This window comes from Suncus etruscus, chromosome 2 (assembly GCF_024139225.1).
Source record: "Suncus etruscus isolate mSunEtr1 chromosome 2, mSunEtr1.pri.cur, whole genome shotgun sequence".
NCBI lineage: Eukaryota > Metazoa > Chordata > Mammalia > Eulipotyphla > Soricidae > Suncus > Suncus etruscus.
Genome location: NC_064849.1, coordinates 18900850 through 18923623, shown reverse-complemented (window position 1 = coordinate 18923623; position 22774 = coordinate 18900850). Strand labels below are relative to the sequence as shown.

Below are 22774 nucleotides of genomic sequence, written 5' to 3'. Positions count from 1 at the left end.
AAGTACTTAATCATATATGCATAACATACATTTTAAAAACAGGCTAAGTACATTAAAATACACACAGTAAAACATTTTGCAATTGAAAATATTAACTATGAAAGACAACAAAACATTTAAATTATAAAGAAAATGACTTAAGACAAAGATGCAGGCGGTTAGAAATTAGATGTTTAAATGGACTAATTTGTATTACCTCCCTTTATTTTTATTTATTTTTTTTTTATTTTTTTTTTTTTTTTTTTTGGTTTTTGGGCCACACCCAGCGGTGCTCAGGGTTTACTCCTGGCTGTCTGCTCAGAAATAGCTCCTGGCAGGCATGGGGGACCATATGGGACACCGGGATTCGAACCAACCACCTTTGGTCCTGGATCGGCTGCTTGCAAGGCAAACACCACTGTGCTATCTCTCCGGGCCCTATTTTTATTTTTTAACCACTAACTAACTAAAACTTATCCCATCACCAACTATGAGTAAACTATAAGACTACCCGCTTAGTTCCTACACCTAAAATCATAGTTCAAATGATTAATTTGTCCCACGCTGATCTCACCACGTGGCTTTTGTAAACTTAAAGTTTAGATGCTGGTTTGTTCCACGCTGATCTCACCACGTGGCTTCCTTTCATAGTTTTAGGCCCCGCAGACGGTTCTGTTGACCATGAGGTTGCAGGTTTGCTTTTGCTGTTTCACCTTTCCAGGCTTGCAGCGGAGCAAAAGCTGAGCTGAGCTGAGCTGAGGCGTTCCTGCTTTTGGGCCGATAGGAGCTTTTCGCCGCTTTTCCCCTCCGGGCAGCACTTAGCAAGCCAGTTTTTGGCCACAGCTTTTTTGCAGAGGGCTTTTGGATGTTCAAAGTTTAAAGTTATTTAAACTAAAAGTTCAGTCCGAAATTTCCAAAGTTGAAATCCAAATTCAAGCCGCAGGTCATTTTCAGAAAATCAGTCCACTTTAAATACAGTCTTTTTTCTCCTCCGTTTCCAATTTAAGCTTTTAATCAGTTTTTGTACAGGCCGAGGTTTTTGTTTCTTGTAACAAAGTTTCAGTTCTGGGCCTGGGCCTGGGCTGGAGGTGATGCAAGCTTTCACCTCCCTTCTTTTAGTTGCCCTTCTTTCCCTAGAAGGGGTTACGGCCATTTTTGAACATTGTTGCACGTGGCCCAGGGTTTTGGGCTCAGTGCACCCGAAAAGAGCCAAAATGAAACTGAAAAGCAGAAATTTCACCATGATTGCTGTTTTCTTGGGTCCAGGATTCAAGTCCCTGTTCGGGCGCCATTTGTAGTATTAAATAAATAATGATGGGGCTGGATGGCGATGGATGGAGGTGGATTTCTCTGTTTGCCATCCCAGGCCACGTGGCTCAGCAACCCCATGAACCGGCGAGTTCCAGGCCCAGGTGAAACGCGAAATCACTCACTCACAGGCAGGCTTCAGGAAGAATCATCTTTTTTTTTTTTTTTTTTTTTTTTTTTTTTTTTTTTTTTTTTTTTGGTTTTTGGGCCACACCCTGTGACGCTCAGGGGTTACTCCTGGCTATGCGCTCAGAAGTTGCTCCTGGCTTCTTGGGGGACCATATGGGGCGCCGGGGGATCGAACCGCGGTCCGTCCTAGGCTAGCGCAGGCAAGGCAGGCACCTTACCTCCAGCGCCACCGCCCGGCCCCAGAATCATCTTTATTTATGCCCTAGCCACCACATGTGTGTGGCCTACTCATAACCTTTCAAGCATACAGCCATTCTAGGCTTGCCCTGCGTCTTATCCTCTTTCAGCCATCTCCCTCAGAGAGCCCAGCAGGGCCAAAAGGCAAAAGCCCCTAATCCCCCGGCTTCCGGGTTTATCTACCTATTCCAAGACCCCTCCCAAGAATGGGCCTGGTCTTGCAGGTAAAGTCACACCTATTATCCGGTTCCCAAGACCCCTCCCAGAAATGGGTGGGTCTCAGATAAGTACCCTACAGTGCCCTACCCACTGTGGTATTTCTCTTAGCCCTAGGAGTTGCCCTTTATATAGATGGAATCTTTCCTTCCTTCCTCCCTCCCTCCCTCCCTCCCTTCCTCCCTCCCTCCCTTCCTTCCTTCCTTCCTTCCTTCCTTTGCCTGCACTCAGAAATCACTCCTGGCAGGAACGGGTGATCATATGAGATGCTGGGCATTGAACCCAGGTCAGCTGTGTGCAAGGCAAACACCCTGCCCACTGTGTTATTGCTCCAGGCCCTCTTCCTTCCTTTTTTTTCCTTTTCTTTCCCTTTATTTCTATCATTCTTTTTTTTTTTTTTTTTTTTTTTGGTTTTTGGGCCACACCCAGCAGTGCTCAGGGGTTACTCCTGGCTGTCTGCTCAGAAATAGCTCCTGGCAGGCACGGGGGACCATATGGGACACCGGGATTCTAACCAACCACCTTTGGTCCTGGATAGGCTGCTTGCAAGGCAAACACCGCTGTGCTATCTCTCCAGGCCCTATTTCTATCATTCTTCTCTCTCCCTTCCTTCCTCTCTTCTCTTTCTCTTTTTCCCTCTTCTTCCTCCTCTTTCTTGTTTTTTTTTTTTGGGGGGGGGGTGGGGGTCCACCCAGCAGCGCTCAGGGGTTACTCCTGGCTCTATGCTCAGAAATCACTCCTGGCAGGCTCGGGACCATATGGGACGCCGAGATTTGAACCACCAACCTTCTGTGTGCAAGGCAAACAAATGCCTTACCTCCATGCTATCTCTCCACCCCTCTTCCTCCTCTTTCTAAGCCTTTCACCAATTTATACAAAGCTAGTGCTCTGCCACTGAGCCACATCCCACAAATTTGCTTCTGTTTCTCACCAGTGGAAACTAACCCAGGGATAGTGTTTGTCTCTCCAGGAGGAGCCCCAAAATGAAACATTTTAGCCTAGCAGAGCCCAGAAATGAAAGGTTTTATTTTGATTTCATTTATGGGAGGAGGCCTTTGAAGTTGAGTTTTGTGCCTTCTTTCTGACCCTGCTCCCACCCCTGCCCAGTGCTTACAGTCACTGCCAGGATCTTCAGCTGCCCACTTCATACCAGGCCTTGTGGTCTATAAATAGGTAGCAGACAAGGCTGAGAGCTGATCCAGCTGTCCTTGGCTGGGAACCCCTAAAGTGAGCTGGGGTGGCTGCAGGGAAGGCTGAATGTTGTCAGGTTGTGCCAGAAATCGATTTTGGGGATTTATTTTTCCCAGTCCTTTAACTGGATAGGTACATCAAGACAGAACTACTAAGACTTAGAGTCAAGGGGCCACTGGGGGGCTTCTGTAATTCAGCATTAAAGGACATCAGGGCCCCAGGTAGGAAATATTTTATCCTTTCCCTTCTGCCCAGTAGTTCCTCTGTCCCATGGCCTGTTCCCTCCCCCCGAAGTTTAGCCACGCCCTGTCGTGGGTGGCCCTGTCGTGGATCCATGCCTGGATCTGTGATCTCACCTCCTGCAGCCGGATAAAGTCAATTCTGCTCGCCCCAGATCAGGGCTTTGCTGGCCCCTAGTGAGAGAGCTGGAAGCTGCAGGTGGCGTCTGGGCAGGACTGGTTTGGCCACAGCGGCCTAGAACCACGCCATGTCCCCAAGCACATTGCTTCATCTCCAACTTTTGGCAATGCCACTGTGAACTTAGGACTCTGCTGGCAAAAAGAGGCAGGAAAAGACTTGTTGGTTATCAGGTTGTTTGGGGCGAGGGGGTGAGGCATTCATGGGAAGGAAACTCACTTCCCACTGAGGCTCATTACAGTTGGGGCAGCTGGAGACACTCAGGCTGGAGTGTGTTTGACTTCTCATTCTTCTTTAGAGGCTGCTCTTTGTCCTCCTCTAGCCCCTTCACCTCCTGTTGGGGAGCTGAGTTTAACTGGACATAGTCATGAAGAAAACTTAGAACAATTAAATTGTCTCAGACAGGGCCCGGAGAGATAGCACAGCGGCGTTTGCCTTGCAAGCAGCCGATCCAGGACCAAAGGTGGTTGATTAGAATCCCGGTGTCCCATATGGTCCCCGTGCCTGCCAGGAGCTATTTCTGAGCAGACAGCCAGGAGTAACCCTTAAGCACTGCAGTGTGGCCCAAAAACCAAAAACCAGGAAAAAAAAATTGTCTCAGACATACAGACTTTAGGAGCCACACAAAATCTAGAGAAATCTTTCTACAGCAGTGAATGGGAGTGTCCCACTTCTGTTCTTCCCAAATGGAGAAATAAGTGACAAACTATGGAGAGACACTGACAGATTTACTGGTCTACGCCCACCAGTACTCAGGGGTTACTCCTGGCTCTGCGCTCAGAAATTGCTCCTGGAAAGCTTGGGGGGCCATATGGGATGCTGGGGATAGAACCCGGTTATGCAAGGCAAATGCCTTACGGCTGTTCTATCGCTCCGACTTCCACATTTGGTTCCTTGAGCACTGTCAAATGTGGACCAAAAATAAACAAAACAAATTAAAAGGAAAAAAGAAGGCAACCCAACTCAAGCTCCAAGTGGGTGCTCTGTGCTTAAAAGAGAAGTGGTGGAGGAGGCTGGGGAGAGGGGGGAAGGGAGAGCGGGTGGGAGGGAGAGAGCGAGAACACAACAGATAGTAGAAACTTGCCTTTTAAATAGCTCACCCGTGCTCAATCCTACTTACATACTAACAGAGCATAGAACCAAGAGTAAGTGCCCCCAAGCACTGCTGAATGTGGCCCCAAAATTTATTAAAAAAAAAAAGTTTTCTTTTTTAAGTATTAGGGGTTGCCTTTTAGTTGATAAAGATGAATTCATAAAAAAAAAAAAACAAGATTAATTCATTCATGTTCCATTTGAACCTGGAGGAAAAGGATAGATTTTTCTAATAATCATGTGAGAAGTACTAACTAAGCATCTGAAAGAAAATAAGGTTAATGATCAACTTTGTGATAGATCAGAACACATTTCTGAGATTAAATATTTACATGTTTGAAAAAAATGTTATAAAAGCAGTAGACAAAAACAAGAATGGTATTTCTGAGACCGTGGTGGGGAGAAAAATCTTTCTAAGCAAATTCTGGTGAGAAAAGAGTGAAAGAATGTGTGGACAGATTTTAAAGTCACAACTTGACAAAAATTAGGAGGTAAATGGCTGAGCTAATATATTTAGGATGTATCAAGTTAGGCCAGAGCTGGGCCCGGAGAGACAGCACAGCGGCGTTTGCCTTGCAAGCAGCCGATCCAGGACCAAAGGTGGTTGGTTCGAATCCCGGCGTCCCATATGGTCCCCGTGCCTGCCAGGAGCTATTTCTGAGCAGACAGCCAGGAGTAACCCCTGAGCACCGCTGGGTGTGGCCCCCCCCAAAAAAATGGTTAGGCCAGAGCTATAGCACAAAGGGGAGGGTGTTTCCTTATACACAATTGACCCTAATTCAATCCCCAATATCCCATATGGTTTCCTGAGCCTGCCAGGAATGATTCCTGAGTACAGAGCCAGGAGTAACCCCTGAGCACCTCCAGGTGTGGTCCCAAAGCAAACAAAAATATATAAATATATCAAGTTCCAGAAAAATCTCTTAAGGGTTGGAGATGAGTAGGGCACAGTGGGTAAAGCACTTGTCTTGCATGCAGCCGACCTTGGTTCGATCCATTGCATCCCCCTATGGTCCCTTGAGTATCTACAGGAGTAATTTTCTGGTGCAGAGCCAGGAGTATCCCCTAAATATCACTGTGTATGGCCTAAAAACAAAATAGAAACATCTCTTAGGAAACCTGTAGCAAGGTAAGTCAGATGGTACAATTGGAAAAAAGAATGCCTTTGAAAACCATCAACAGGAGGCATCCACTCATAAGTGTGAGACTTTGGATTGATTTCCATCACCCTCCAAGAAAATAATACAATGCAGTGAAAAATAACTTAAAATACAATAGACAGGTCTGAGGCCTGAAGATAACACAGTGGTAGGGCATTTGCCTTGCAAGCAGCCAATCCAGGATGGACTGTGGTTTGAATCCCGGCCTCCCATATGGTCCCCCGTACCTGCCAGGAGCAATTTCTGAGCACAGAGCCAAGAGTAACCCCAGAAAAACAAAACAAAAGAATAAACAGGTCTATTGAGTTTATCTTTCACAGCAATAAACTAGGACAGGGGCTGGAGAGATAGAATAGAGAGTAGGGGATTTGCCTTATATGTGGCTGACCTAGGTTTGATCCCCAGCATCCCATATGGACCCCTGAACATTGCCAGGAATAACTCCTAAACATTACCAGTGCAGCAAAAACAACAAAACAAAACAAAACTCAACAACAACAACAAAAAAAAACTAACCTAGGATATTGTCAATATTTTGCTTTTATAGATAATGTTTCTTCAACTATTGTGAAAATGTTTCCCAAAAGACAGACGATGCCCAGCAGTGAGAGTAATTAGTGGAAATTAAAGCCTTCCCTATATTAGTAAATGCTTCGAAAGCACCCTTCAACTAATTGGTACCCTTTTCCCTTCATCCTTGTCTATAGGAACAGGTTTTCAGGTATGGGGGGGCGGTAATTGGGCCACACCCAGCTGTGCTCAGAGCTTATTCCTGGCTCTGAGCTCAGGGACCCCTCCTGGCAGACCTGGGGGAGCACTATGTGGTATTGAGACTCAAACCTGGGTAGTCTGTGTACAAGGAAGTGTCCTCCCTGCTGTACTATTACTTCAGCCCAAATCCTCAGATTTGATAATGCGATCAGGGGGAGAAACAATATGATGAGTCACAACAACACCCCCAGGCCCCCTTTTATGAGATAAACAAGAATGACTTCAGTCCAGACCCCCAGGGAAATGCTATAAATCTCTGGCAGGCTGACCCTGACCTCAGTCCAACTTTTTCTGCAGTTCTTGCTCATATTCCACAAGGCGGCTGCAGGGCAGCTACAGGAAGACAGCGGGCTGATGGCGCTGGCCAAGCTCTCGGAGATTGACGTGGCCCTTGAGGGGGTCAAGGGTGCCAAGGACTTCTTTGAAGCCAAGGTAGGTACCTGGTTCTGTGCAGGACAGACACCGCCTCTGCATGAATCCCCACCCCCACTCCAGGTTGAATGCCCTCAGGACAGGGAGAGCAGGTTGGAACAGACACAGTGTACCCCTAATTGCAGGCACTGTGCCTGATTGCAATGGGAAGCCAAGCAGTAAAACAACTGGCTGTTAAATGTGCCTTATCCAGACCTTGGAGTCCATGCTCCCAGCCAGATGCTGGAGCTAGTCTGACATGGAGATTCCTTCTTTAGGGCCAGAGAGCTAGGATTAAGGTGCTTGCCTTGCATGGGTCCGACCTTGATTCAAATCTCCAGCATCACAGAGGGTCTTCAGAATGACCCCTGATGAGGGGCCAGAGTGATAGCACAGTGGTAGGGCATTTGCCTTGCATGCTTCAAACCTAGAGGGACCCGAGTTTGATCCCCGGCATCCCATATGGTCCCCTGCACCTGCCAGGAGTGCTTTTTAAGCTCAGAGCCAGGAGTAACCACTGAGCGCCACTGGGTGTGGCCCAAAAAGAAAAAAAAATGAGTGACCCCTGAGCACAGAACCAGAATAGGCCATGAGCACTGCTAAGTGTGGCCTAAAAAGTAAACAAACATATGTCTACACATACACATACATATATTAATTTTTAAAAATGAAAAAGAACCATAAAGAGTAGGGGAGTGCAGTTAGGGCAGAGAAGGGGCCACTGTGACAATAATAGTTGGAAATGACCACTCTGGACAAGAACTGGGTGCTGAAAGAAAGCAAAGTGAAAAAAAAAAAAAAAAGAAAGCAAAGTGATATGCATGATACCCCTTCAATAACAGTATTGCAAACCATGGTGCTTTAAAGGGACAAGGGAGAAAAAAGAGAAGGAAATTGTTTGGGTAGAGATGGGACATTGGTGGTAGGAAATGAACTCTGGTGAAGGGATAGGTGTTAGGACATTGTATGATTGGAACTCAACTATCAACAACTTTTTAATTCTGTATTTCACAGTGGTTTAATTAAAATTAATTTAAGGTATTGTTTAAAACAAAAGAATGAATGCAGGTTGAGGCTGGAGAGAGTATAGTGGGGAAGGTGGTTGCCTGAACTCTGCCAGGAGTAATTCTTTAATGAAGAGCCAGGAGTAACCCCAAAGCATTGCTAGGTGTGCCCATCCTACCCCCCAAAAAGAGAGAGGACAGGCTTCTCCAAAGTAGAGGAGAGAGAGGGGAGAAGTTTACCATATACATGCCAACATTAAAATATGAAATCTATCTCGAGGAGATGGGGGCAGTATATTTTACATTTTTGTTGTTATTTATTTATTTATTTATTTATATTGGTTATTGGATCACACCTAGCAGCGCTTGGGGGTTACTCCTGGCTCTATGCTCAGAAATCGCTCCTGGCAGGCTTGGGGGACCATATGGATACTGGGATTTGAACCACCATCCTTCTGCAAGCAAGGCAAACACCCAACCTCCATGCTGTCTCTCCGGCCCCTACTTTTTTGTTTGTTTGTTTGTTTTTGTGCCCCACTATGGTGTACTCCGGGTTACTCCCAAAGTGGTGAAATGATTGTGGTGAAATGGGGCAGGGCTTTAATGAGACCCTATGATATAGGACTGAGCCTGAGTTTCTCAGTCTCTTGAATACAAAGCTGTGCTCTGCCTCTAGGCTATCACGTTATGTATTTAGGTATTTGTGGCCCTGACTCCCTGTGGGCACTGATCAAGGGGTTCCCTCCTGTTGGGGAGGATTGATACTGGCAGGCTTCTAGGGGCCCAGCATCTTGGTGATGCTGGCCTGAGACAGAGTCCATCCACTCTCTGCCACTGGGTGAGCTGTGGTTTGTGATAGATTCATGCCAGAATGTGGGGACCATCTTCTGCAGTGTCAGGGACAAGTGAATCTCTGGATAAAAATGGTAGTCTCTTGGCAAATGGGGCCTCCCTAGAGTGCATGCATGGCTGGTGACATGTATGGCTCCCTCTTCACAGAGAGGGGGAGATGGCCCCCAAGTCTGGAGCATGTGCTTTGCATACTGGAGCCCGAATACAGGACCCCCCTAACACTGTTGGAGTGCTCCCTTCCAAGGGTTCAGATCTCCAGCACTAATTGTGTGTGTGTGTTTGTGTGTGTGTGTGTGTGTGTGTGTGTGTGTGTGTGTGTGTGTTAAAAGCCAGAGAACAGGGGCCGGGAAGGTGGCGCTAGAGGTAAGGTGTGTGCCTTGCAAGCGCTAGCCAAGGAATGGACCGCAGTTCGATCCCCCGGCGTCCCATATGGTCCCCCCAAGCCAGGGGTGATTTCTGAGCACATAGGAGTAACCCCTGAGCGTCAAACGGGTGTGGCCCAAAAACAAAACAAAACAAAACAAAAACAAAAAGCCAGAGAACAGAGAGGCAGATGGATTGAGAGGTCTAGACCTTCTCAGTTTATGTCGCCCATTGGTATTTGCAAATCTCCAGTGTTCTTGGACAGGACATGGGGTTAGACCCGAGACAGCAGGGCTCTGATCACTGTCTCTGTACAGTAGAATCTGAGGTCCTGGATGAGCCTGAGCCTGATGCATGTTCCAGGTCTTGGATGGTGTGGCTGAGCTTCAGGTAACGCCATCCACACTCCGAGCTGGTCTGGTCTTTAGCAGACCCCAACCAACTGCCTCTTCCTTGAAAGCTTTGAAACCCAATGAACAAAGCATCTAAGTTGCTCCCCAGTCTGATAGGAAAATAAACCTGTCCCCTTCCACAGCTGTTATTACACATATAGGAGGTATTCAGATTTATCTGTCTGCTCTTGGACACCGTGAATACGAGTAATCTTAATAATATATTGTTTGGCTTTTGGGTCTCACTTAGCATTGCTCAAGGCCTCTCTCCTGGCTCCACGCTTGTATTTGAGTGGCTCCAGGCAGTGCTCTTGGGGGGGATGTGCAGTGCCAGGGTTGGAACCTGGGTCTCCTGTAGGTAGCGTCTGTGCATTTGCCATTTTGTTCCCCTTCTTCCAGTATTTTATCCTTGGAGTCATGCTCACAGATGCACAAGAGTTTCTACAGCCTTGCTGGTCCTGGAGAAAGCCCAGCAATTGTACCGTGGTGCATTGTGGTGCTCAGGGACACAACTTTGGTTACCCACACACCTGCTGTTCCTGTGGCCATTATGACCACACATGAGTAAATGGCTGCACAGATGTTCCCATGTGAATTAGGCAAAATTCACATGTGTCGGAAACCTCACTCTGTTGGACAAGAAATGTGATCTGTTTGGCTGGAGCGAGAGTACAGTGGGTGGGGCACTTGCCTTCACATGGCCAACCAGGGTTCAATCCCTGGCGTTCCATATGGTCATCTGAGCATCACTAGGAGTAATTCCTGAGTGCAGAGCCTGGTGTGATCTTCCAAACTAATAAACAGACTAAAGAAATATATCTCCTGGAGTCTGAGGGCTAGCTCTGAGGTGGCCTTGCAAATGGTGAAGCTGCAGGTTTGAGCTCTAGTGCTGCCCACAGGTGAAGCTCAACTCTGCTGTTTGGGATGCCCAGTGTGATGATGAAGTGTACATGAGAGTACGAGTTCTGTTTCACAGCAGCCACATATATGCAAATATTACAATGCAAATGTGAGGCCTGCAGAGAACCCGAGAGCTAAAAATGTTTGGAAGCCATGACTAGTATGTGAGTTTTAGTAACCATGTTTTTGGGTACCACACAGGGGTTTAAGGTGTGTGTGTGTGTGTGTAGGCAGCTTCTAGGCATTGACAATAGCAGCTAAAGGGGCCATTAAACACACACACACACACATTCACATTCATACACTGAGCCAGAGCAATAGCACATCAGGGAAGCACATTTGCTTTGCATACTCTCAGTCTGGATTCTATCCCTGGCATCTCATATGGTCTCCTGAGCACTGCCAGGAGTGACCCCTGAGTGCAGAGCCAAGAATAGACACCCCCCCCCCGGAGAGATAGCATGGAGGTAAGGCATTTTGCCTTTCATGCAGGAGGTCATCGGTTCGGATCCCAGCATCCCATATGGTCCCCCGTGCCTGCCAGGAGCAATTTCTGAGCATGAAACCAGGAGTATCCCCTGAGCACTGCCGGGTGTGACCCAAAAACCAAAAAAAAAAAAAAAAAAAAAAATAGTAGACCCCCTTGAGCACCACTGGATGTGGCCCTTCCGTCAAAAAAAAAAAAATAAATTCAGGTCCCAGAGAGTTAGCACAGCAGCGTTTGCCTTGCAAGCAGCCGATCTAGGACCAAAGGTGGTTGGTTCGAATCCTGGTGTCCCATATGGTCCCCCGTGCCTGCCAGGAGCTATTTCTGAGCAGACAGCCGGAGTCACCCCTGAGCAACGCCGGGTGTGGCCCAAAAGCCCAAAAATAAATAAATAAATAAATAAATAAATAAATAAATAAATAAATAAATAAATAAATTGAAAAACAAGAACTAAAAAAGCTCCCAAATGATTATATATGAATGTGTGAGTGATAGTTTGTTTTGGTTTAAGGGACTTATTTTTCTAGAGTTTTGTGAGGTTTGATGGTGTGTGTGTGTGTGTGTGTGTGTGTGTGTGTGTGTGTGAGAGAGAGAGAGAGAGAGAGAGAGAGAGAGAGAGAGAGAGAGAGAGAGAGATTTCTATAAGCAAGAGAAGAGATGAAAAGAAGAATAAAATTGGGCCTTGTAATGTTTATAGGTCTGCCTCCTCACCCAGACTCAAAGACAGAGTGGGGGTTTTATCTGGGTAATTACAGTGTCCTCCCCGCTGGGATTTGGGAGCTGGCCATAAAGGAACTGACATCATCTGACAGATGTTGAGAGATGAATGGGGTTCTCCTTGTAATCAGGTCCAGGTAGGTAGACTGGTTCCTCTCATGGGAACAGCAAAGGACAGAGCCTTGGAGGCATGGGTGGGGAGAAGACTATTGGATGGGGGAACCCCAAGCTCCCAGAAGGCTAGGCTGCTGGCCACATAGATCTGCAGACCAACCTCCCAGGCCCCACCCAGATCTCCCTAGGATTCCTCCAGGGTTCAGTACTGGTGTCTTTGTGCCTGGAACCAGGCTGGGAGCAGCAGACTGGAGGCCTCTCGGTTCTTGGGGTAATGCTGGGATGCTATGAGGACAGACTTGCTTGGGCTGGGCTGTCTGGAGAATTGTGGTCTAATGCAGACAGTGGTGGTGGGACAGGAGGGGAAGAGTAGAATCCAGAATGTTTGGTCTCTTTCTATGATGGTGCCTGCTTCAGGGAATTAGGAACTCAAATGCCCAAGGCTTGGAGGGCAAGGAGAGGGGAATGAGATGTTTAAAAATCAGGACAGTAGGGCCCGGAGAGATAGCACAGCGGCGTTTGCCTCGCAAGCAGTCGATCCAGGACCAAAGGTGGTGGTTGGTTCAAATCCCATTGTCCCATATAGTCCCCTGTGCCTGCCAGGAGCTATTTCTGAGCAGACAGCCAGGAGTGATCCCTGAGCACCGCCGGGTGTGGCCCAAAAACAAAAAAAAAAAAAAAAAAAAAAAAAAAAAAATCAGGACAGTAGGGGCTGGAGAGATAGCATGGAGGTAAGGTGTTTGCCCTGCATTCAGAAGGACAGTGGTTTGAAGCCCGGCATCCCATATGGTCCCCCGAGCCTGCCAGGAGCAATTTCTGAGCGTATAGCCAGGAGGAACCCCTGAGCGATGCTGGGTGTGACCCAAAAACAAAAACAAACAAAAAAAGTCAGGACAGTAGGGGCTGGAGCAATAGTATTACAGGTAAGAGAGCTTGCCTTATATGCGATCAATCTGGGCTCAATCCCCAGTACCCCAGATGATTTCCCAAGCCTTTCTAGGAATGATACCTGAGTGCAGAGCCAGGAGTAAGCCTTGAGTGTAGAATAAAAATAAAAACATCCACGTGTTGGGTGAGACATCCCAGGCACCGTGTTTCTAACTTCTCAGATGGATGAGTCTGATAAAGCAGGGTAGTGTGGAGAAATAATACACCAAACAGTCAGAAAAGATATTCACACAGTCAGAAAAAATATACAACAGCCGAAGCAGTAGTGCAAGTAGTAGCGCAAACAGTAGGATGTTTGCCTTGCATGCGCCAACCTAGGACGGACTAAGGTTTAATCCCCCAGCATCCTATATGGTCCCCCGAGCCAGGAGTGATTTCTGAGCACATAGCCAGGAGTAACCCCTGAGCGTCTCTGGGTGTGGCCCAAACCCCCCCTCCAAAAAAAAAAGAAAGAAAAGATATTCATTATAATCAGCCTGCTTTATTCCACATGGCCTTTCTCTGCCATGTGCTCTCACTGCCCTGTGCTGCCAATGCCATGTCCATTCTTTCTTCCAAGCCTATAGTCAGACCTTTTATTATCCAGAACCCCACCCTAGTGGGGCCCCTGTAATCCAGGTGGGTTTTTACATCTCAAAGGAAGAGATTAGGAAAAAAGGAAATTGGGGGAAGGACTCTTCATTTTACACTGAGACCACTGGGTGTGGCCCAGAACAAAACTCAGCAGGACAGGCCTTGAGACAATACAGGGGTAAAGTCCTTGCCTTGCATGATCTCCAGTTCAATCACCAGTGCTGTCAGGAGAAACTGAGTACAGAGCAAGGAGTAACAAGTGAGTACAGCCAGGTGTGGCCTCCAAACCAAACCAAGTTAAAATAAAACCAGGCTTTAACCCCAACACCCTAGAATTGGACTGGTTTATGGCAGAAAAGTTTAAATTGAGTCTTTTTTTTTGGGGGGGGGGGCCACACCCGGTGGTGCTCAGGGATTACTCCTGGGTGTCTGCTCAGAAATAGCTCCTGGCAGGCACGGGGGACCATATGGGACACCGGGATTCAAACCAATCACCTTTGGTCTGGATTGGCTGCTTGCAAGGCAAACGCTGCTGTGCTGTCTCTCGGGGCCCTAAATTGAGTCTTAATGGCCAGAGAGACAGTATAAGAATTAAGGCATTGGGCCGAAGAGATAGCATGGAGGTAAGACGTTTGCCTTGCATGCAGAAGGTCGGTGGCTTGAATCCCGGCATCCCATATGGTCCCCCAAGCCTGCCAGGAGCGATTTCTGAGGGTAGAGCCAGGAGGAATTCCTGAGCACTGCTGGGTGTGACTCCCCCCCCCTCCAAAAATAATTAAGGCATTTGCTTGGCATGCAGCTGTCTTTGAATGGATCCTGGCACACCACAGGATTCCCTGAGCAGTAGTAGGGGTCCCTCTTGAGCATAGAAAGCCAGGAACAGCCCCTGTTCACTGCTTGTTATGTAACAAAACAATAAGATAAATAAGCTGGATTTTTTTTTTCTAGGCTTGGGGAAAGATGCACCTCTTCCTTTGAAGGAGCTCCAATTGGCTTCATAGAGCTTGGCTCACTGCCTTTTGGGAGGGCATGTGGGCACTGTCTTTCTTCCTGAATCCCTGTGCTTAGTTGTCAGTGTGGCCTCAGAACTAGTGGGTGCACTACATACTGAGTATGACACAACATAGTCCTTCTACATAGCTTGAACACTGGTCCAACTCAGCAGTTCTGAAGGGTCATCCAGATATTCCTCTCATGGGCTCTTTGCCCGGGACTCCAGGGCTTAACAGATTCACCTCCTGCTTGGGGTCTCATAGGAAGAAAACACAGATACAGACAGAGAATAAAGTGATGGTGCACAAGGCAGGAAGCATTCATAGAAAGACAAGAACTAGAAACCAGAAGTGCCAAAGGAAGTGCTCTGTGGGAGGAGAGCAGTGGTTTTAGAGGCAATTGGATTTGGAGTAGGGGGAGATAGCACTGGGGAAAGACTCACACTTGACTTATGGATGACCCTAGTTTCTTTTTGTTTGTTGGTTTTGGGCGCCTTACCTGGCAGCCTCAGGGTTTATTCCAGGCTCTGTGCTCAGAAATAGTCCATATGGGATGCTGGGAATCGAACCTGGGTTGGCCACATGCAAGACAATACCCTACCTGCTGTGCTATCTCTTGGGCCCTTATTTTGTTAATATTTGTTTTGTTCTTTTATTTGAGGGGGGCACACCCGGTGTTGCTCAGAGGTTACTCCTGGCTATGTGCTCAGGAATTGCTCCTGGCTTGAGGGGAACCTTATGGGACACCGGGGATCGAACCACAGTCCATCCTAGTCTAGCGCAGGCAAGGCAGATGCCTTACTCTTTGCACCACCGCTCTGGCCCCTCTTTTTTCTTTTCGACCCTAGTTTGGTTCCCAGCACCCCAGAGGGTCCCCTGAGCACTGCCAAGAGTGATCCTTGAGCACTTCCAAGTGTACTCCTCCCCACCAAAAGGAGGTTGAATTTGATGCTCCCAGATCAATTTTGTGAAGTAGATTGGAGGTTTCATGGACTGGGGTTTGTATGAGGCAGACAGCAGCAGGCTCCGGGAGTTCAGGGCTGGTTTCTCAGTTTTTGTTTTTAGGCCACACATGGAGATGCTCAGGGATCACTCCTAAAGGGCTTGGGGAACCAAGATTCGAACAAGGCAAAACACACTATTCACTATACTATCTCTCTGGCCCCTCTTGTTTGAGTGAATGGGAACAGACTATGGAAACTCAACTGGAGATGAGAGATAGAGACAGTGAGAAAGATGATGGAATGAAAAAGAAGACAGTTTAGAAACATCCATCAAAATAAATACCTATCTATAATTCAAGGCAAAAGAGAAAACAAATTTACCTACAGAGATATTTATAATGGAGATCACATTCTGTTCTGGACTCAATCCCAAGGGCAAGTGCTGGAGAATATTTAGGGATTCATTTTTTAATGGTATTAAAATAATGTAAAAATTGAGGTAACTATCACATTCATTCTTTGAAGCTATTCTGGTAATAGAATTATAAAATGACATCAGAAAAAATTATATCCATGTGATAAATATAGCCTGAAGAATCCTAAAATATTAAATGAAATGCAGTGGTAACATTTGTTAAGACTGCCAGGATAGGGGGCTGGAGCAATAGCATAGTGGGCAGGGTGTGATCCCCGGCATTCCATATGGTCTTCCAAGCCTGCCAGGAGTTATTTCTGAGCACAGAGCTAGGAATAACCCCTGAGCACCTCTGGGGATAGCCCAAAAACAAAAACAAAAACATCAACAACAACAAAAAAGAGGTTAAGTCCCTCTAACAGACTCCCTCACTAAAATAAATGGCAAATGACTTAAGGAGCTATTTGTGAAAATAACTTAATAGACATACCAGATGAAAATAGAAAATGAATTTAGAACCTTGGAGGTAAATGGTGCAAAGAACTGGGTACAGTGTTTGCACCTCACATTTCCTCTTAAATTGTGCCTTCTTTTTTTATTTTTTAAATTTTTTTTTAAATCGTGCCTTCTTAAATCCAAAATAAACAGGGGTTAAAGCGATAGCACAGCGGTAGGGCACTTGCCTTGCACGTGACCCAGGATCTCATATGGTCCTGCCTGGTACAACTTCTGAGTGCAGAGCCAGGAGTTACCCCTGAGTGCTGCTGGGTGTGGTCCAGAAACAAAACAAAACAATAAAACAACAACATAAACAAAAACTAAAAGCCAAAGAAAAACAAATTTTGGATACATCAAAATATATTTGTGTGGGGCTGGAGTGATAGTACAGCAGTAGGGCGTTTGCCTTGCACGTGGCTGACATAGGACAGACCTGGGTTCAATCCTCGGCATCCCAGATGGTTTTCCCAAGCCAGGAGTGTTTCCTGGGCACAGAGCCAGGAGTAGCCCCTGAGCATCACCGGGTGTGGCCCAAAAACAAAACAAAATAAAACAAACTGGGCTCACTCCTGGTGAACTGAGGAAACAATATGGAATGTCATTATGGAACTAGGGTCAACTACATGCAAGGCAAGCGCCCTCCCTGCTGTACTATTGCTTTAGTCCCTAGTGACTCTGAAAATTGAAAGACAAGCAAATGACTGGGAGAAAGGAAGTGGAGAAGATACTAGGGATTAAGTTCTGTGAAGACTTACACATTCACACACACACACACACACACACACACACACACACACACACACACACCAGCCAGAAAATACAACAAGCAAATGACTGGGAGAAAGGAAGTGGAGAAGATACTAGGGATTAAGTTCTGTGAAGACTTACACATTCACACACACACACACACACACACACACACACACACACACACACACACACACCAGCCAGAAAATACAAATGGTACACATGAGACATTCACAAAGAGGAAGTAAGAAAAAGTGCCAGTTTTATTTCCTGTGAGTTTCACAAACAGGAAGAAGGTGAATGATAAGCACTGGTGAGGTTAGGGGAAGTGAGTGAGCATTCCAGGAGGAAGAGGTGGAACTTAGAACATGATTTCTCTATAATAAACTACTGAGAATGTTTAGAAAGTTCATGAAATCAGAGCACACAAACACCTAAATCATTGAGATACAAGAGAAAAACAAACAAAGAAAACCGTGCAGTTCTAGAATAGATGTTTTTAAGATGGATTTATTAATATGGTTCTATCTGGGTTTTGTTGTTGTTGGGGGAAGGCATACTTGGCAGTGCTCACTCAAGGATCACTCCTGGAAGTACTTGGGGAACCATACATGTTTCCAGGGATTGACTAGAGTTGCCTGCATGCAAGATAAGCACCTTAATCCCTGTACTTTTTCCTCTGGTCCTTTTTTTTTTTTTTTTTGGTTTTTGGGTGACACCCAGCAGCTCTCAGGGGTTACTCCTGGTTCTGCGCTCAGAAATCGCTCCTGGCAGGCTCAGGGGACCATATGGGATGCCGGGATTCAAACCACCATCTTGTATGCAAGACAAATGCCCTCCCTCCATGCTATTTCTCTGGCCCCTCTGGTCCTTTTTTTTTTTTTTTTTTTTTAATATTTTTGTTCTAGTATTTTGGTTTTCGAACCACATCTCACAGTGCTTTGGGCGACCCCTTGGTACCAAAGAAGGAACCTGCATGCAAAATCTGTACTTTAAACCCCTTAAGTATCTCCCTGGCCTCAATATAATTTTTTTTAAGAGTCAATTCTGCTTTCATGACAACTTTTGGAAGTAGATTCAGACAGAACCCTGCATATGGGAGCATGTGGAACAGGGAAGCTAATGAAGTTGGTGTCTGTCAGAGAAACTCTTCCTTGGAAAGGCCCAAGGGAAAAACTCTTTGTTGGGGGCAGGGGAACTTGGATATCCCCCCTCGGGATAAGTTTATCTTCCAAGTAGCTACATATGGCCCAGTTCTGCTTGCTGCACTGCCCCAGGCTTCTCCTCACCCACTTCCTATTGATCTAAGGTGCTGACACCTTAATTTTCAACTTACAGTCAAAGAACATTAAGGAAAATAAAACAGAACCCATGTACAATTACTTTGTCCCTCAAGACCCCAGATTGTAGTACATTATAACATTTCTTAGCGGTACACAAAGCAATCTAAAGCCATAAAATTTATGTAACTCCTTAAACTTGAAGGCATAGTATTTTTTTACATTTTCATGTACATGCATATAGTTTAAGTTAACCTCAAAAGTTTTGTTGTTGTTTTTTTTTTTTTTTTTTTTGGTTTTTGGGCCACTCCCGGCGGTGCTCAGGGGGTTACTCCTGGATGTCTGCTCAGAAATAGCTCCTGGCAGGCACGGGGGACCATATGGGACACCAGGATTCGAACCAACCACCTTTGGTCCTGGATCAGCTGCTTGCAAGGCAAATGCCGCTGTGCTATCTCTCCGTGCCCAACCTCAAAAGTTTAAGTGTGTTTTTTTTCTTTATTTGTTTTTTAAGGTTTAGAGTCAAAGGAGCACAGTAAAAATGGTGTTAGAATGACAATTATCGGGGCCGGGCGGTGGCGCTAAAGGTAAGGTGCCTGCGCTAGCCTTGGACGGACCGCGGTTCGATCCCCCGGTGTCCCATATGGTCCCCCAAGCCAGGAGCAACTTCTGAGCACATAGCCAGGAGTAACCCCTGAGCGTTACTGGGTGTGGCCCAAAAACCAAAAAAAAAAAAAAAAAAAAAAAAGAATGACAATTACCGTTTGCATAGGCCCACCAAAATATGGGGAACATGGAAAGGAAAAGCCCTGTCCTAAATATAAGGAGACCCTACCCCTGAAGTTTCCTGGCATAAGACCAACTCTAGGCTCCAGGCAAACTAGTTTGTCCAATCCAGGTCATTGTCTGTAGTGCCAATACAGTTTTATTTTTCACATAGTCTCTGTTGTTGGCATCAGGTTTCAGTATTAAAGATCCTGGAATCTGCATATCCTACATTGAAGTCAAGATGGTGCGGAGCGTCCTTTAATTTCAACTCACAGTTAAAGGGCAATGCAGAAAGCCCTGTTCAGTAAGCAGGTCGTTGTAGTTAAGTGTTCTCAGTGTTAAGGGAAGACTCTTTTGAGTAGATCGATGTCAGAGCAGCAGTAGGGTCTTCCCTGGTAGAGGATTGCTTCCAGGTGATGTTATAGACAACTTTGGATGTTTCATAGATGGCTTTCCTGGCCTATTGATCTATTTTTTAAAAATAATTTTATTTATTTAAACACCGTGATGGTGCCAGAATGATAGCACAGTGGGGTAGGGCATTTGTTTGCCTTGCACACAGCCAATACAGGTTGGATCCCGACATCCCATATGACTCCCTGAGCCAGCCAGGAGTGATTTCTGAGTGCAGAGCCAGGAGTAACCCCTGTGCGCTGCCAGGTGTGACTTCCCAAAATCACAATTTATAGAGTTGCTTATAATAGTTATTTCTGTTATTTCATATACCAACCAAACTGGGGACATTGGTGACAAGAAATGTGCACTGGTGAAGGGTGTTAGACATTGTATGACTGAAACTCAATTATGAAAAAATTTATAATTGTGAGAAAAATAAACTGTACTACAAACAACTCTGTAACCACAGTGTTGAAATTAAGTAATTAAGAAAAGTAGTCCAACACCAGTCCCACTACTGGTGTAACATTCTCTCCATCATTGTCAACAGCTTCTCACCAAGACTTGCCCTTGACAGATACAAATAATCTACTTAACATTGTTACAACTCAATAGTAACGGAATTATCTTTTTAAAAAAGTTATTAAAAGAAAAGTTGTGGGGCCGGGCGGTGGCGCTGGAGGTAAGGTGTCTGCCTTGCCTGCGCTAACCTAGGACGGACCGCGGTTCGATCCCCCGGCGTCCCATATGGTCCCCCAAGAAGCCAGGAGCAACTTCTGAGCGCATAGCCAGGAGTAACCCCTGAGCCTCACAGGGTGTGGCCCAAAAACCAAAAAAAAAAAAAAAAAAAAAAAAAGAAAAGTTGTGAAATCTGTCATATCTTACAACGGGGTATTATGTCATTGTTGGAATGTTTGCTAAGCTGTTTGTTGCTAGTTGAGCACTCTTTGTTATTGCCCTTTTTTTTAGTTTTTTTTTTTGGGGGGGGGCCATGCATCAAACCGGCGATGCTCAGGGGTTACTCCTGGCTCTATGCTCAGAAATCACTCCTGGCAGGCTCGGGGGAACCATATGGGATGCCAGGATTCGAACCACTGTCCTTCTGCATGCAAGGCAAATGCCCTACCTCCATGCTATCTCTCCAGCCCCTAGTTTGTTTGTTTATTTAGCACTTTTTTTTATAAACACTTAGGTGGATTATATGATAATTTCACATCTAATTTGATGTTGAAAAATATGGATCATGGGCTGGAACGATAGTGCAGCGATAGCGCGTTTGCCTTGCATGCAGCTGACCTAATACGGACCGTGGTTTGATCCCCGGTGTCCCATATGGTCCCCTAAGCCAGGAATGACTTCTGAGCTCATAGCCAGGAGTAATCCCTGAGCATCACTGGGTATGGCCCAAAAACAAACAAAAAACATTGTAGGAAAAAAAAAGAAAAATATGGATTATGCAACTGAGTGGTCTAGTATTTCAAGGATCTGTGAAACTGGGTCAATGGGCAGACATGCAGTGGCTATGGATCATGGTTTTAGCTGCCAGGACTTCCAGAAGTACAGAGACACTGGTGGAGGGAGATTTCCCACCTTATTCCAAAAAGTCCCCGGAGATCTCAGTTCCCAAATTGGCCTACCTGGAATTCTTGGTGTTTAGATGTCTCTGCAGAGATTAGTGGAAAAGCAGTACAGTTGGATCATTAGCATGGTGGCAGATGTGGGGTGTATGCATCTACTGCTTCAGAGGGTGGGGGATTTGCTTTGCACCCCTTGCAAGGCATTCTAGAGCCATCTGCTGTAAGACTTGTATACCCATGTTTTTGGGGGCTTGGTTTGCCTCTCTTTGGAGAGTTAGATGAGTCTAGCACATGGGCAGATAACGCAGTGGCTATGGCTCCCAGACATGGCTCTGATGCATTTTCTTTCAAAACTTTTCTCCACAGGCCCAAGCTTTGGCCATGGCCAGCAGGTTTGAAGAGGAGTTAAAAGCTGAGCAAGATGAGAGGAAGCAGGAGGAGGAGAAGAGGCGGCTGCGCCAGGCCGCCTTTCAGGAGCTCAAGGCCACGTTCAGCACATAGTTGGGTGGCTTTGGCCTCTGCCCACTGCTGTGCCTCACAGATGCCCCTGAGAAATCTGTGGGTGTCCTCACCAGGCCAGCACTCCCGCCAGCCCTGACCCTCAGTATCTGGAGGTTGCCCTGAAAGATCTGACTGAGGCTCTAGGACAGCCCGTCCTGCCCAGGCTCAGTACCCTCTGTATCCACAAAGTGCTTTGCTTTGTCCCTATACCCTGTGTGTCCCTCAGATATCAGCCTTGACTGGCAGGATTTGATTAGGTGAAATGGTGTCCATTTCAAGCAGGACTCTTCCTTCTCTTTGTCCCTCTCTCCATGCCCACCCCCTCCCTCAGTTTCCCATTCTCCTCTGAATCTGACTAGACCTTTTGCATCTTCTCCAGTCTTGGATGAGGATAAGGTTTTCAGGAAACCAGGCTAACCCACTGCCATCTCCTCTACAGCATATGACATGGCAATCTACCCAGTAAACATCCCTCCCGCCCAAGGAAGAAGATAGCTGCTGTTGTCTCCCTTATCTCCACCTTTTCTCTCACATCCATTCTCCCCCCCCCCCCCCGCCACACCTGGTGATGCTCGGGAGTTACTCCTGGATCTGCACTCAGAAAATGCTCCTGGCAAGCTCGGGGGACCATATGGGATGCCAAGGATCGAACCCTGGTCCATCTGGGTTGGCAGTATGTAAGGCAAACACCCTACCACTATGCTATCACTCCAGCCCTCTCTTCTCCGTTCTTTTGTTTTCTTTTTTGGATTTTGGTTTTTGGGTCACACCCGGCAGCACTCAGGGGTTATTCCTGGCTCTACACTCAGAAAATGTTTCTGGCAGGCTCGGGGGACCATAAGGGATGCTGGGATTCGAACCACCGACCACCTGCACGCAAGGCAAATGCTCTATCTCCATACTATCTCTCCAGCCCCTCTTTTCCATTCTATTTTTTTTTTTTTTTTTGGTTTTTGGGCCACACCCGGCGGTGCTCAGGGATTACTCCTGGCTCTCTGCTCAGAAATAGCTCCTGGCAGGCACGGGGGACCATATGGACACTGGGATTCGAACCAACCACCTTTGGTCCTGGATCGGCTGCTTGCAAGGCAAACACCGCTGTGCTATCTCTCCGGGCCCTCTTTTCCTTTTTTTTTTTTTTGGTTTTTGGGCCACACCCTGTGATGCTCAGGGGTTACTCCTGGCTATGCGCTCAGAAGTTGCTCCTGGCTTCTTGGGGGACCATATGGGACGCCGGGGGATCGAACCGTGGTCCGTCCTAGGCTAGCGCAGGCACCTTACCTCCAGCGCCACCGCCCGGCCCCCCTCTTTTCCATTCTTAACCTTCCACTTAAGCCTTGTTTTTCTACTCTTTCATACATAGTTCCTAACTGTAAGAATGAGAGCATAATTACA

The 22774-nt window shown here is 46.5% G+C and overlaps 1 protein-coding gene across 1 annotated transcript in view; it reads left to right on the top strand.

The window, feature by feature from the left end:
• The window catches only part of EFHD1 (EF-hand domain family member D1), a 56552-nt gene extending 34856 nt beyond the window's left edge, over positions 1-21696 (top strand). The window contains exons 4-5 of the mRNA XM_049769337.1: positions 6798-6932; positions 21245-21696. Of these exons, the coding sequence (XP_049625294.1) occupies positions 6798-6932; positions 21245-21379 (270 nt within the window). The 3' untranslated portion in view covers positions 21380-21696. The remainder of the gene's footprint in view (positions 1-6797; positions 6933-21244) is intronic.
• Positions 21697-22774: the final 1078 nt, after the last annotated feature.